The sequence below is a fragment of the Henckelia pumila genome, chromosome 1 (genome assembly GCF_033568475.1).
Source record: "Henckelia pumila isolate YLH828 chromosome 1, ASM3356847v2, whole genome shotgun sequence".
Taxonomy (NCBI): domain Eukaryota; kingdom Viridiplantae; phylum Streptophyta; class Magnoliopsida; order Lamiales; family Gesneriaceae; genus Henckelia; species Henckelia pumila.
The window spans coordinates 178,144,770-178,161,329 of record NC_133120.1 but is presented as its reverse complement, the minus strand read 5'-3'; the positions used below and the strand labels follow the sequence as shown (position 1 = coordinate 178,161,329).

General features: G+C 36.6%; 1 protein-coding gene across 2 annotated transcripts; it reads right to left on the bottom strand.

The window, feature by feature from the left end:
* Positions 1-9,887: 9,887 nt before the first annotated feature.
* LOC140890492 (poly(A)-specific ribonuclease PARN-like) lies at positions 9,888-14,145 on the bottom strand. 2 transcript variants are annotated; one of them, XM_073298338.1, is made up of 8 exons: positions 13,812-14,145; positions 13,449-13,579; positions 11,849-12,034; positions 11,658-11,770; positions 11,470-11,583; positions 11,271-11,385; positions 10,967-11,182; positions 9,888-10,741 (listed from the first exon to the last, which is right to left on the bottom strand). In XM_073298338.1, exons 1-8 carry the CDS (start codon positions 14,126-14,128, stop codon positions 10,086-10,088), a joined length of 1,848 nt encoding a protein of 615 aa, XP_073154439.1. In that variant the 5' UTR covers positions 14,129-14,145; the 3' UTR covers positions 9,888-10,085. The 2 variants fall into 2 exon arrangements, with proteins under 2 accessions (XP_073154439.1, XP_073154443.1); XM_073298342.1 differs by having other exon boundaries at positions 13,479-13,579.
* Positions 14,146-16,560: the final 2,415 nt, after the last annotated feature.

Here is a 16,560-nt window from a genome sequence, read left to right as displayed (position 1 = left end):
AACACAACCTAAACCTTGGTGAGATGCATCACAATAAACAGTGAAACCACCAGTACCTGAAGGAATCGTCAAGACTGGTGCACTGGTCAATCGTTTCTTCAACTCCAGAAAACTGGATTCACAAGCATCAGACCAGACAAATGGAGTATTCTTCTGAGTTAACTGAGTAATCGGCTTCGCAATACTGGAAAAATCTTTAATGAATCGACGATAATACCCAGCCAATCCCATGAAACTACGAATCTCAGGAACAGATGTCGGTCTCGACCAACTGGTCACTGCCTCAACTTTACTTGGATCCACAGAAATACCATTTCCAGATATAATATGTCCAAGAAAGACAACCTGTTTCAGCCAAAACACACATTTCGACAGTTTAGCATACAGTTTTTCGGCTCTTAAAGTCTTCAATACTGTTCTCAAATGTTCAGAATGATCAATCAAATTCTTTGAATATATCAGAATATCATCAATAAAGATAATCACAAAATCATCGAGATACTTCTGAAATACACGGTTCATCAAAGCCATAAACACAGCTGGAGCATTCGTCAAACCAAACGGCATAACTATAAACTCATAATGGCCATACCTGGTTCTGAACGCGGTCTTAGGAATATCAGAATCCCTAACTCTCAGCTGATGGTATCCAGATCTCAGATCGATCTTGGAATACACAGAAGAACCCTGCAACTGATCAAATAAATCATCAATATGAGGCAAAGGGTATTTGTTCTTTACCGTAGCCTTGTTCAGTTGCCGGTAGTCGATGCACAATCTCATTGAACCGTCTTTCTTTCTAACAAACAGTACTGGAGCTCCCCAAGGAGAAACACTGGGTCGAATGTATCCCTTGGCCAGTAAATCTTCTAACTGTTCCTTCAATTCTTTCAGTTCAACTGGTGCCATTCGATAAGGTGCTTTCAAAATCGGTGCAATTCCTGGCATCAGTTCTATGTTGAAATTAATCTCTCGATACGGAGGTAGTCCTGGAATCTCATCAGGGAAAACGTCCGCAAACTCACTAACCACTGGCAAATCAGCCAGGTTCGGGCTAGTTTTCAACACATCAACTGCATAAACAAGAAATTCCTCTGCTCCTTTCTGCAAAAGTCGGGTCATAGATAATACAGAAATAAGAGGAATCTTGGCACGTGAACCCTTACCATAGAACTTCCATTCTCCAGCCATTTCAGGTTTGAATCTCACTATCTTTTGGAAACAGTCTACAGTAGCTCTGTACTTATTCAGCATATCAATCCCCATAATACAATCGAAATCAGACATACCAAGTACGAAGCAATCTATCTCAATTTCATTACCCTCATACTGTAGTAAACAATTCTTAACTATCTGAATCGAGATAAGACCCCTCCCCAAAGGAGAAGAAACAGATACTACAACAGGTAATGTTTCAACAGGCAAAGCATGCAATGCAACAAATTTGGCAGATATAAACGTATGGGATGCACCTGTATCAATCAAGACATATGCGGGATAACCATAAAGAGAACAGTTACCTGCAATCACATCATCTGGTGCTCCCTGTGCCTGTTCTTCCGTCAGTGCATAGACATGAGCCTGTTGTCTCTGTGGCTGACTGCCTGCCTGACTTCCTCCTGGCCTCGACGGTTGCTGAGGTGGTGATGGTTGAAAGGAATGGACAGAGGAGGCTTGCCTCGCGGGTTGAGCCACTGATCGTGATGACTCTGCACCTCGTGCCTGTCCAGCACCTCTCTGAGGACATACTCTCGCAAAATGGCCAGTCTGATGGCATATATGGCATCTCCCAGATACACCTCAACACTGATCAGTTGGATGTCCTCCACCACAAGTGTTACAGAATACCCAAGACTTCTGTTTCGTACCACTGGAACTTGAAGAACTGTTTCCAGATTTCTTAAATTGTTTTCCTCTAGCTTGCAAATATCCCTTCTTGCCACTGCTACTGCCACCACTATCAAATCGAGACGACTGTTGCTGAGTTGAAGCTGTAGGTTGTGACTGTCTCGGAGGCTGTGCAATATACGAAGCTCCTCGCTGCTGTATCAAGCCAGCTTCTGCTCCTTTGGCACTGTTCAAGGCATCAGCAAAATTATTCGATCGCCTTGTATTCACCAGTGTAAAAACATCAGGATTCAGTCCATTAATGAACTGATCAGCCATAGCCTCGTCACTATCTGCAACATGTGGAGCAAAACGTAGCAATGTAGTGAATTTTGCAACATAGTCTTCAATATTCAAGTTTCCTTGCCTCAGGTTAGCAAATTCGGCACCCTTGTCTTTACGATAAGATACCGGAAAGAAACGCTGATAAAACTCTGTCTTGAAGACATTCCAGGTCAAAACAGTTCCTCTACGCTCCAGAGATTTCTTTGTTGTGAACCACCAGCTTTTAGCAACCTCATGCAACTGATGACCAACAAGTCTGACTCTTCATTCATCACCGTAGTCAAGTGAATCAAATAACATCTCCATGTCATCAAGCCATCCTTCACATTCAACTGCATTCTCAGTACCTTTCAGAGTTGGCGGCTTGTAGGATTGAAAACGTTTCAACAATGTTTCCATTGGAGTTGCAGTCATATCTGTCATATCTCGTGATGTACTGCCCTGTTCATTACTCGGAACTGCAGTTGCAGGCACTATCGGTGTGACAACTGTCGGTGGAGTATGAACTGTCTGTTCTGGTAGAGAAATAGGAACATAGGGTCTCAGAGGAGGTCGGCCTGGTCTTCGAGACATATCTGATTATCAAAATGGTTAGGATACCAAATCATCAAATTATCTCAGTCCTCCTCTGATCATCTTACCTCTGATCAAGACTCGGTTCTGATTCAATCTTAAATAAAGAATCACAATCTTCAAATAAAACATGCTTCCAATCAATTCAGATAATCAGGTAGCATGTCATAATTCATCAGGATACATGCCTCTATCAGTTCAGATATTCCAATAAGCATGCATCTTTAATCATCGTAATCATACTTTCAAATAAAATAAATACAACATCTTGTAATAAAATACTTGAAAGTAAATCATGCTAGCATTTAAAACATGTAATTCAATCACGTAATTAAATCATAGCATGATAAAAAAAAAACATAAATAAATAAGGCAGAAGACTTGATCTACCCCACTCACTGTCTATCTAAGTCCAGAATTATCTTGCTCTGATACCACCTGTTGTGACGACCCGAGTTCTAATCTCTCAATAAACATTAATCAACAATAATAGACAACAATCAATGTCTAAACAAAAGAATAAAAAATATATATTTTTTAAAATAGATTTCCCTGCGCACGCGCGGGCATCACCTCTCGCGCGCGCGCCGGCCAATGAGACCGAGGTCTCAAGAGCTGGCTCGTGCGCGCGCGAGTACTTGCTCGCCCGTGCGCCGGCCACTGCACCAGAAAAAAATGCTCAGCTGCTGTCAAAAATAGTTCTTCAAGCATTTCCATCCAAGATCAACTCAAACAAGGATTTATTCATGATCTAATCTATAGCAACATCTAACATGCATTCTAACATTCTATACAATGAATACCATTAGATCATAACAAGCCTTACAATCATAATAATCAAGACTTTCCAAAATATTCAAGACACATTGCTATATAACAAGATCAAGTTCAAGATACATCATAATGTTTTCAAAGGACTTACAACATCTCACATGTTCTAAATACAATAACCAGATCATAATATCATCATCAACAAGTCTTGATACTATAACTATAACATGATTATGTTCAAGGCTCAAATATACATCATGACAGCTCATACAACTTCTAACTCGGATCATCACGCTATGTTCAACTCATCCCTTGTTTGTTAAGCACGCCTTTGCCCGGTTCCACTCCCTCCTATTTCAATGACACATACAACAAAACAATAGCCGGATAACTCCGGTGAGAAATAGATTTCCCATTAAAAGCAACTAAACATGCATAACAACCTATATCAAGATCATGATATAAAAGTAAGTACAATGCATGTTTTCAAAACAAGGTTCATTTCGTCATTCATCGGTTGGGATCCCGAGAAGTAGATATCATAACTAATCCACCGACTCTCCCAATCGAGGTGGGGTTACTTATCTTTCTTCTCTAGACTTTGAAGCAATCATATATGCAAATCAGACGCTAGGCTAAAACAACCACCCAGGCCATACATATACAATTCCTCAAATCGTCTATTCGAACGTTTTCGTTCATTTCAAAAATCAAAGAATAAGTCTTCAAGATGAATGCAACATATATATATATCATTCTCAAAGCATTCATTATAACAACAACTTATTCAATAACTTAAGGTAAAACACATAAGAGCAATTAAGCAAACAAGTATGTGATTTAGGGGAACTCAATACAAACCATCTCGAGTTGTATTCCCAATCAAATAGTAGTCCACTTTTACCTTTCAAATGTGATGTTTGGGATGTTTTCTAACTTGTCAAAGTCTGTACAAAATCAATCACCAAACACATCTCACAATCTGCTCAATATCCATTCAAACTTCAACAAGAACTTCAAGGCAAACTCTACCAACCTTGTTCTATTGTTTATCGATTTCGGAGTTGACGTTCTTGAGTTGATATGCCCTGTTCAACCACTGAAATGATAGCATAACAATCAAGGAATCATTAACTAATAGCTCAACAACTTCTAAATGCAAGAACAGTAGCAAAACACATCAATTCACGAGTTTAACGGCATATCGGTAGTACTTCGGCGATTCCGAACTCAATTACAACATGTCTAACATGAACATCAGCTGTTAAAGCTTCAAGATCAACAGAACAGCAGATATATATAGATCGAATCATAATTGGGAATCACAAGAACATGATATACAACTCAATCTTCAACCCAACTTCAAGATTACCAAAGATAGAAGCTCAACAATCACAACTCATATAAAACATCTGATATCTGCTATTTTCGAATGACCAAACCCTGATGAACAAAGAAGAAACTTACATCAAATCGAAGGTCATCTTGAAAGGATTCCAAAACATCTTTCGGAATCGAAAACGGATACCCGGAACTCAAGATATGTCAATTTGAAGATGAAGAAGAAGGCTTGGGATTTCTTTGTTCTTTCCTCTCGGTTCTTGCTCTGAAAATCTGATGGAATCAAGTTCATAAGACACGTGCATGCTGAGTAATAACTTACAAAATCTGATACCTTCAATAATAATTGCACTTTGGCCCCTCAAGACTTCCAAAATTGCAATTCAGTCCTCCATGTCTCTTTTTCATTCAATTTCAATCCTAATAAATTTAAGAATATTAAAAGTTAAATCAAAACTCCAAATATTCCCAAATTAATTATTCTCGGATTAAAATTAAATAATTCCGGACATTACAGCACTAATGCCCAGTACATAGACATGAGTACACGTAAATATATGATGCATGCAACATGATGACTGGTAACGGGTCATCCGAAAAATCATGCTCAGTACCGGCGCAACATGAGTGCTGCCACCGCATGGATCAACCTCTGGGTGCAACCACACTCATCTAGTACACCTGAGTAGATAGACATAAATGCCCCCCCCGTCGCGGTACTCTCAGTGACAGAATATCGAGTATAGAGCTGAGCGGCTCTATAGTCAGGTATAACAAGGTATAGGCTCAACGTGTATATGCACATGACATATGAATATAGAAAGCGGTAAATCATATATCATGCCATATAATAATGCCAAATAAATGCAACATATAAACATGTATACTCGCTGGCAATCTCTGTCAATGTGTACGTACCTCTAGGCTAGTTCAAGTATAGTAAGATCCTAGGTTCCAAGCCTATATTCAAAAGTTTACTGTATCACTACATAAATTCTATAAGCCTTAACTAAGCTAATAAGTACTCCCAAAACTTAAATAGATTCCCGGACCATACCTTCGTCCGTAGTTAGCCCTTTGAAGTCGCTAGTCCCGGATAACTATAACCACACCTTGGTTATTCCAGAACCTCTATTATAACCGATAGGGCCCTCAAGTGTATATCTCACACTATATAACTGAAGAAAGAAACTCGGGAATTCGTATTTCAAAATGAAATCGAACGAGCCCTATTTATAGGCAAAATTCCCGGCCAGGATCGGAACTTCCGATTTTGGGATCGGAGCTTCCGATCCAGCTCATTGCGTGCATGTGTGGCACGTCGGGATCGGAACTTCTGATCGGGCGATCGGAGCTTCCAATCTGCTCTACGTTCAACACTTGTCAAAACTCGCGGCTGAGTCATCGAACATTGCTGGCAGCTGGAGATCAGAACTTCCGTTCCTGGATCGGAGTTTCCGATCTCGATGCTTCCGCTGAGCTTCCGAAGTGGCTGGGATCGGAGCTTTCGATCTGGGTTCGGAGCTTTCGATCCGGCCCAAAGTCAAAAGCCCAAATTCTCTTCCGAAGTCCAATAACACTCCGAAATTACTAACCCTTAATCATGTTTAACATATTATTATCTTAAAATGGAACCTGGGTTACTACATCGTCTCTTACCCTCAATTGATGATAGTCAGATCGTAAATCAATCTTCGAGTATACTGACTAACCCTGCAATTGATCAAATAAATCATCTATACGAGGTAAAGGATATCGATTCTTTACCGTTGCCTTGTTTAATTGCCGGTAGTCAATACATAATCTCATCGATCCGTCCTTCTTTCTGACAAAAAAAAACCGGAGCGCCCCAAGGAGAAACACTCGGTCTGATATATCCTTTGGCTAACAGATCTTCAAGCTGCTCTTTCAATTCTTTCAATTCAATTGGTGCCATACGGTAAGGTGCATTCGATATCTCGTCAAGGAAAACATCAGCGAATTCACTAACCACTAGCAAGTCAGCCAATTTCGGGCTAGTTTTCAGTACATCAACTGCATAAATCAGAAATCCCTCTGCTCTTTTTTGCAATAAACTAATCTGATGTAAAAACAATAATCCCGAAATATAATATTTAGAGATTTTTAAAAGTCCTTAAAAGTTAATAAAATGGATTATTTTGGAGAAAAATGAAATATTATATATATAATTATTAATACTATAATTTTCATGAAATATTAACTTAAAATAATATTTTAAGGCCTATAAAAGTCTTATAAAATATTTTTGGATGAAAATACAACATCTCGTTAGTCCACGGTCCCGTCTACGCGATTAAATAAATCATTTACCCAAAAATCTATAAATTCCATAATTGCAGGTTAAATGCTGAAATAACTTTAAATCATGCACATAATTCACATAAAATTCACATAAAATCATTTAACCCAAAATTCTAAATTTTAAATTAATTATTTTCCTAATTATGCATGCGGATTTACGTAGGAAAAATACCGAGTGCTACATTCTCTCTCAAGTTTTCAAGGATTCTCGCATCGTTTGATCGTGAGAAGGCTAAGATCGTGTTCCTGGAGTCTGGATTTCCATACCAAGCAAGAGAAAGGCAAGTTTTAAATTGTTTTGAAACCACCAATCAAGAATATATAAATTTTGATATGAAAAACATGTATGTTGATGTGTAAATTATGTTTTGATGCGCACGAAGTAGAACTGTGAAACGTGAATCGTTCTTGATGTTTGGTTAAAGATTTTTGAGAAATATGTTGAAGATTTCTAAGAAAGAGTTTGAATATGAGTATCTTTTATGTATGTATTTTTAGTTTAAAAGTTTTTGAAGTTGTGATGTTTATTATCGAATCCTTTCATGTTTTGAAGATTTTCATGTGAGAAATTAAGGTCCCAACGAGTAATGTTTTGTTTTAAGATTTTTTAGATTTGATGAAAAATTTTATTGAGGTTTGGAGATTTAGAAGTGTAAATTTGAGAATTTTAGTGTGAGTGTTTTAGATGCAAAGTTTTGAATCAAATTGTTTGATGTCGGTTGTTTTTGGGCAAACCCTTTTCGTGTTGTTTGAGTCTCAAATACATGTTTATGATCTTTTAAGATGTTCTAAGTAATTTTAAGAGTTCATATGCAAAAATTTTCAAGTTTTAATGTCAAGGAAGAAAAGAACGACTCATGTGGATCGATTTAGTTGTGTAATGTATTATATGCTAGTATGTTCTCACGAAAGTTATTTTCATTATGAAAGCATGAAATTTTATGACTGTAAAGATGATGTACTCATTTTATTTAATTAGCACACATTATTTTCAAGCATGAAATAATTTTAAGAGCATGACATGATAAGTTTCAATTTATTTTCAAGGTTCATGATGACATAATGATTTTAAGATATTTTTTTAAGTATTTTAATGAACGATAAGAATTGTTATGAAGAAAATATTTTATGATAATTATGATGAAATTATAAAATCTTTAACCAAAACATCAAGAATAATTCACGTTTCCCAGTTCTACATCGTGGTCATAAAAAACTCATATAGTCAATGCAATATATATAATTTACACATCAACATATATCCTTTTCATATCAAAATACATATATTCTTGATTGGTGGTTTCAAAAGCGTTTAAAACTTGTCTTTCTCTTGTTTGGTATGAAAATCCGGACTCCGAAAACACGATCCTAGTCTTTTCACGATCAAACGATGCGAGAATCCTTAAAAACTTGAGAGAGGAAATTTGGAAAGACCTAGGGGTGGGGTGAGGCGGCTTCTGGCGTGAAGAGGGACGGAAAAGAGATTTGACGCAAACATTCACCCGCGTTAAGTCTTGACTCTATCTTTAAAAGAAAAATAAACCCATAAGCCGGACTCTGGTCCGTCAAATTTAAAATACTTTCTTTTTAAAATATTTCCTCCCTAAACTTTAAAATTAAATATCAAACCCATCTTTCAAATAAAAAGCAGTACAAATACATATTTAAACTTAAAAATAAATATCCGTGTAAAACACGCTTAACTTAAAATTCCTTAAATCTCATAGGCTAGTCTCGATTCTCTTCGTCAGCAGAAATAAACCCATACCTGAAAAAAAAAATCAACACTAACTTTTCAACGTTCAACATTAGCAACTTCAGATAACATGAAATAATTTAACGCAATATTTAAACATATATTTTTAACACCTAAAATGTCAATTTTGAAATATAACATCTCATGCAAAATAAATAGCATGAAAACCCTTTTGTACGCAATCTTTTAAATCATTAATACATCACATATAAGCATTTTATTAAACATAACTTTTAAATCATAAATAAATAAAATAAAATCATTTAAATTTCATTTCAAATCCCATTAATACTCGTGACTGAATTTATGGATTTTTCGGGCATTACAGATATAAATCACACAGGACGATGATCCTCCCAAACAAATTTTACATTGTACACTTATAACATGTTGAGCTACACAATAAACAACAGTAGTTGTTAAGCGAGGTGAGAATTGGATTATAGTTCGAGGTCAAGAAGTTGATTTTGTTTAGAATCGAAGATGCAGAAGCGCGAGGGACTGTGGTAGAAAGATCTTGATCCTTAATTATAATTTTTTTTTCCATTAGAGCTGTCAAAACGAATAGACGGAACCCACCAAAACCCGCCGATTGGCAGGGTGGGCTGGCCCACCATTTAGGCGGGCTGAAAAATTATAACCTAACCCGCTTATTTGACCGTGTGAGACCGGCCAATCCTTCAATTTTTAGTTATATTTGACGGGTTGAAACGGTTGGCCCGCAATCCACCACAACCCACCACTTGACGGGGCGGGACAACCACTATTTAGGCAAATTAGAAATTTGTCAACCCAACCTGCCTATATAACAAGACGAACTAACCCAGTGGGCCTAACCCACTTTGTCAACTCTATCCTCCATGTTACAGTAGGTCTTTCTTTTTTTTTTTTCTTTTTTTTAAATGTTTGATCAAAGTTGGCTTAAAAAAAATAATAATAATAATTACCCCCGTCAAGCCTAGTTTGATTTATTATGAATCAATAATTTTTTTAAAAAAAAAAAAAATATTACAAGTGCAGCCTTGAGGACATGCAAATGACAGTTTTGCACGTCCTCTCATGATTCGAAGTGTTGTTGCACAGAGGTGCTCTCCTCTTCCAAGATTTTCATCCCCATTCCAAAGTATAAACCAAAAAACATCGGCAACTTTTAAAGCTCGTCCAGGTTAATCATTTCATCGCTGTGCCAGCATATTTCCAATTGATGCTCCCGCTGTGACTTGGCAACAGAAAGGGGTGTTTCTTTTCCTCCCGAGGCTTCGTCTAAGCACTCTGCCAAATGTGTCTTCCATAGAACAGACTTGCATGCTCTTCTGTACGTCTCATAGTCCACAGCTCGGAGACCTTCTGAAATCATATCTTTCAGTTTACCCGATATAATCTCTCCAGAACCCATGATTCTCATAAACTGTTCTGAAAGACCAGGAGTCCAGAAAACAACTACAGCACATGTCCTATCCACCATCCGAATATCAAATTCTTTAGAAAAAACATCATGTGAATCATGCAGAATTCTTTTAACCTTCCCAGCAGTAGCACCAGCTTCGAATCCCAACAAAAATACTAAATTGTCTGTGCTAACCCTTCTACTACTATGAGTCCAGATTCTGATATCTTCAGCACTAGAATCTCCATTATCTTCCGAAACAGGACCAAAATTATTGGCATGATGTTGAACGGAAGGAGACAGAGGGCTATTATCAAATTCATGAACTTCTGGACTTATTTTCAAGATTGAATGCAACGTCACAAACAACCGGCATAATTTCAGAACATAATGCCCTTGAACATTGACATTGCCGGACTCTGTCGAAAAGGCAAGAATCTCCATGAGCAGCCAATTGAAAAAACGAGCACTTTCTTATAGCCAATGCTTTAATAATTAAAGAGGACCGCAAAAGTGGCCCGCCAAAAAAATTACCAGGAACCTCTTTTACCGGCATATTTGTTGGAGATAAAATATACATGTATCACATAAGCACAGCACGTATATCAGTTCACAATACAATACCAGGAAAGGTAAGTACTTGCCTTGATCAGGAATTTCCATATCTATTGGAGCGGATAACCTTTTTTTCAAATATGAAATTGATCCAGATATGCTGCCCAATTTCTCGAAAGGGCTACATTTTGTCAAAAGATGGTTCGTATCAAGGATGAGAGGGAAGATCAGAAGCAAGGAACTGTAGAATTCATCCATTGTCGAAGGAAGAGGGGCAAGAAACTTTGAATATATGGATGCAAAGTCTGCAAAAAAGCAACATGAAAAGACAATCAATATTAATTTGGCAATAATAGCTCCAAAATATACCCCAAATATTCACAAGAGATGGACCATTAAGTGAGTTGTGCGCAACAACAGGTTTCTGAGAAGTAGAAATCAGGTCTATCACGTCTCGAAAGCCACGAAGACTCCTATTTTGCTCCTCTTCCATGTTCTGAAGTTCTTCCTGTAGTTTGATTACAGATTATAAGGTTATAGATCCAATATATCATAAATACATGTAAGAATCAAAGACAGGTTCATTTTACACCTCAAGAAGATTCTTGTCTTCCTCTGAACAAGTCAAAACAACTCGAACAACTTGCATGCCCCCTCCTTTAGTCGGAGCTCGTAATGGAACTACATCAGCGAACCCCTTCAACATCTGCAGCCCAATCCTAGAAAACTAATGAGATGGCAACTTGAACATGACTAGTGCTAAATGGCACAAAGGGTCACCTCTAATATGAGCTCCACTTGACGTTCACTGCAGATATCTATGCTCAAACATGGTCTGGAACCATACAGCTCACTTCCTGCTATAACTTTTCTTAAAGAACTGATCAAAGCATCTGCAAGTGCCTTGCGGTTAGATGAGAATGGTCAGAGAAACGATAATATATGATGAGGTAGGTTTATGGTTTGCTCACCATCAGTTTTATTAGAATTTCTACAAGCACTTCTCCAGTTTTTTACTCGAGATTTGATCCTCTCTATGAAAACAGAATCTGCAACTGAATGAACTGAAGAAGATTGCACCCCATTGTCACTTGATCTTAAATTCACCATTCGAACCTTGGCAGCAGATTCTTGCGTTTTGGACAAGTATGATATACCTGTTCTAAGAACCTCATTCAGATACAAAACAAATGTTCAACATGGCAGAAAATTACAAGCAACTCCAAAAGTATGGACAACATTCTGTGTCTATGGACCAAAGCATATTAATGGAATGTCATAGCCATAGGGCTCATTTATACAATACATTTAGACTTCCCATGTTAAAGAGTCAATTCAAACATTGATGGCAACATCATAGTTGGATACACCGAATTAGGGGTGTAATCAAACCAAATCGAGCCAAATATCATCATCAAGAAAACTTTAATGCTCGAATTCGGCTTGAAGTAAATGTATTCGAGCTCAAACTTGATTCGAAGCTTTAAAAATTCAAAATTTTTTGTTAGAATTTTGTTCGAGTTTAGCTTGACTGCTCGAAACATTCGAACATTTTTGCGTGCTATTCAAATTAGGGCTAATTGCATACATTAGCCCCGTGAAATCACGAGATTGATGAAAATCTCCTATAACTTTTAACTTCCTGTGTTTTCAAATTTTGAGCACGAACACCTCTAAAAACCTAAAAACACGTATGGACAAGAGGTGAATACTCAAAATTTGAAAACATGGGGACGTACGTTCTCAAGATTTGAAATCACAAGGAGATAATAAATCATTCTTAGGATTTTTTTTTTTAGCAATCTCGGGATTTCACAAGAGTGATGTATGCAATTAACCCTTCAAATTATTATTCGAAAATAAATACTCAAAAGCGAAAAATATTTATTTAATATATAATTAGATTATATTAATAAACATAATAATTCACAAATTATCGAACAAAATAATTTGGACTCGGGTTTGGCTCTAAAAAAGTTCGAGTACAAATCAAATATTTTTCGAGTTGGCTCGTTTGTTTACACCCCTAAGACCGATCCAGAATACCTTCACATCAGATCTACCAATCACAAAACATATTTTCCATAAGTATTCAAACCAACATATACTGTTTGCATATTAACATGATTAAATCAAATCCACAATATTGGTTTTTATATGAGAGCCTCATAGAAGAACTAAAATGTTGGGGAACATTACCCAGAAGAGAAGGTTCTCTAATATCGACTTTCACCAATTCGTTTTGAAGAAGACTCGGACATTGATTTCTTCACGCATGCTTGGTTGGCCTAAACAACTAACAAGCACTCAAACATGAAAGCAAAACACTCCAATGTCTGAAAATCGTCTTAGTCGTATGGGATCAAAATTCATCTATCCAATCGATTTCTTGAAATTTTTATGGCATAAACTGCTAGTTTTTTTTATTATGAGATCAAAGATGAAATGTAGATCATGGAAATTATTCCTACTCAAGTCTTATGGGTTTTATTTAGTTTTTGATCAGAAATGTTTGCAAGAATCTACTTTGATTCAACAAACATTTGGATCTAATAGATAGATACCACATACCATTATAAAAGCAAGCATTAAAATCGAAACCTTCTCGTGCCATAGAGGTTAAATGTGAGGATTGACATGAAAAACTGTAAGATGGCATCCCAATTTTCAACTCATCCCGGGGAAATAAATGGAAGTTAAACCTGCACCAGAAGCAAGAACGTAACAATCAGTTAAAAAAACTAAAATGACTTCTAATGATAAACCACAGGTTCATGTGAACTTGTTTTAATACAAAGAACATTTTTTTACGAAAAAAAAAAAGCAAATGTTTGTGCCAGTCATTCACTCCGAGGTTTGCTCACACGTCTGAAAAACATTTGTAGAGTTAAAACGACAGGCAGTGCAAAGAGTCAATGAGTTAAGAAAGCTTACGGATGCGCGATGAGCTTGGAATCTTTGACAGAGAAAGGGCAGACCGAGAACTGGAGAATTTGATACCGTTCGGCTGAGAGCTTGGCCTTGAGATACGCTATCTCCGCCGTATCTATGGGGAGGATTTTTCGCCACGAGGAGGAGTAAGTGCCGGTTTTCCGCATCGACACCGCCACATAATCGGAATTGAATATAAGGGTTTTGATTTCTGCCAAAGCTTCTGCGAAATTGGCTTTTGTGACTTGCTTGACGGGCCATTGGCGGCGCCGGTCGGCAGTTTGAAAAGCATTATAGCAGAGCGAGCTTTTGTACTGCATTTTGGGGGAAAAACGGAACGAAAATTTCAGGTAATATCTAAATATTTTAAATTTATATATTATAAATTTTTTTTTTGAAGTCTATAAATTATAAATTTAAAGAAGAAGAAGAAGAATAATAATAACAACAACTAGTGTCCTCATGCACGCAACTGTATAGTCTTTTTTAATTTTAATATTTATATATTAAAATAGAGATAATTTCATAATTATCAAAATAATGAGAGTTCATACTGCAATTAAAATTTTATGGATCAAATGGTAAGTATCAAAACAAATAGAGTTGATTGTGCACAAAAAAAAACACCTGATAAAAAATAAAATAAAGTAAGACAACATTAAAAAAAAAAAAGGAATCCACAATATGAGGTTGTAGAATTATTCCAGTTTCATCAATCTCAATATCAAGGAATTCAATTTTCCTTGTTGCTATGACTGCTTTCTTTTCAGATAAAACCAGTTCTTCTTGTTTACAAAATTTAGAAAAAATCTCTAAGTGTTTAATATGTTCGTCGATGTTTTTTGATGCTATAAGAATATCATCAATATAAACAAACATAAAGTTGAAATAATCTTTAAAAAGGTTATCCATCTTTCTTTGAAATATCTGGGGTGCATTGACCAATCTCATAGGCATAACTTCCCAAATATAGTGTCCATGTGGAGTAGAGAAGACTGTGAATTTCTTACTGCCTTCTTCCATTCGAATCTGGTAAAATTCAGACTTACAATCAAATTTTGAGAACACTCTAGCATTTCGTACACAACTAATTAGGTGTTCTCTACTGGGTATGAAGTACCCATCAAACTCCAGGATTTTATTAATGCCTTGGTAGTTAATAACTAACCTGGGTTTTCCTCTTTTTATTTCACCATGATTTCTGACTAGAAAACCTGGGCTGCTATATGGTGAAACTTCTTCTTTGATTAGACCAAGGTCCAAATGTTCTTCGATAATCATTCTCATATCCATTTGATCTGTTATGTTCATCGGGATAGGCTTATATCTGACAAATTCATACTCTTTGCCTTTCTTTAGAGTAAGGCTGGCTTTGAGTTGATTTCTATCCCACCATGCCAAAGGATGTTCGTTATAACTTTCTTTGAGCCTCTTTTTGACATCTTCAAGGGATACCTTATTTTCTAACTCTATATCTCTGTGATTTAGAGTTACCTTGAGAAGCTCCATATCCTCTGTTTGGAGTTCTTGTTCTGTTGTTATTTTCAACATGATTTCTCCAAACCTTCTTGGATCTTTCATTTTTGGGTGAAAAAGTTGTCCTTTATCACCACGCTGGCTGCGAAATATTATCGGCAATTGTCAATAAAAAGCAACCTTGAGTATTTGAACGATAATTTTATGATCACAAATTGTAGTGAACATAAGTCTTCTTAACTCATTGTCTTGTGTGTACTTCTTGAACATTTGTAAGAAGTTATTTTCTAACAGGATATCAGCTCCTGTATCATGGAAATAGATTGGTGGTGTCTTTATCTTGTACCAAGGTGTTTGACCTGCTCCTCCCACAAGGATTTCTGCTTGTTTTATTCATTTACAAATAATTAAAATTCTTCGAGAGAAATCTCGTCCAGTAATTTTTGGCAAGTCCTCTTCACATTCTTCAGGAAAGACTCCTCTTTTTGCTGTACAAATTTCTGCTCATGAGTCGATATAAGCTGCAAAGTATTCAGCCTTATATTGTTCGTACAACATCCCAATTGGAATGTAGATGGAGGAAGGACTTGTCATTTTACTTAAAGGGATTACTAAATGGTCTTGCCATTTTTAGTAAACTGCATTGTAACTCAGTAATCCGATTAAGACTATTTAGCCTTAATACTTCTAAGGCCTCAGTAGGTAGAGTATTGTTACTCTTTTCTACTTCTTCAATGCGTTCTAGTAAATCATGCTCATGATTTACTAATCTCAAAAGTTGCTTCTTCATCTGTTTGTGAATAGAGTTCTCGAATTTGATTAAGAAATTGTCCCTTATCCAATTCTCTTAGTTTTCCATCTCGTAGAATTCTTATTGAATCCTCCAAGTCTTTTCTTTTGCCATGAACTCTATTCCCTTTTCAAGAAGTTTCCATGGTTTATGATCCTCCAGAAACTCTAGACCAAGAATGAGTTGATCCACTTCTTTTCCTGAAATTCCCCAGATTTGAACTTCCAATTCTCCAATATTTGTCACTCCTTGGTAAGTTCCTTTTTCCTGTTGTTCCAAATAGTAAATCGAGTTACAAGGAAACTGATTCCTATGACTTGTAATTTCGAATACTATTTTCACTTATTTCCATCCTTCTGGAGATCTAAGTTTTCCTATTATAGAAAACTCTTTTTTTTCTGGTGGAATTTCTTGAATAGGAGATTTGTCCCATCTCCTACTTGTCATTCGGTCTCCTTGGAAAGATAACCTTCGGGGTTCTATTTT

Coding starts and splice junctions, on each gene's coding strand:
- LOC140890492 (XM_073298338.1), bottom strand. CDS start 14,128: ATGCAGTACAAAAGCTCGCTCTGCTATAATGCTTTTCAAACTGCCGAC. Junction 11,771..11,848: donor AAATTCTAATAAAACTGATG/GTGAGCAAACCA, acceptor AGGCACTTGCAG/ATGCTTTGATCAGTTCTTTA. Junction 11,386..11,469: donor AAGACAAGAATCTTCTTGAG/GTGTAAAATGAA, acceptor ATCAAACTACAG/GAAGAACTTCAGAACATGGA.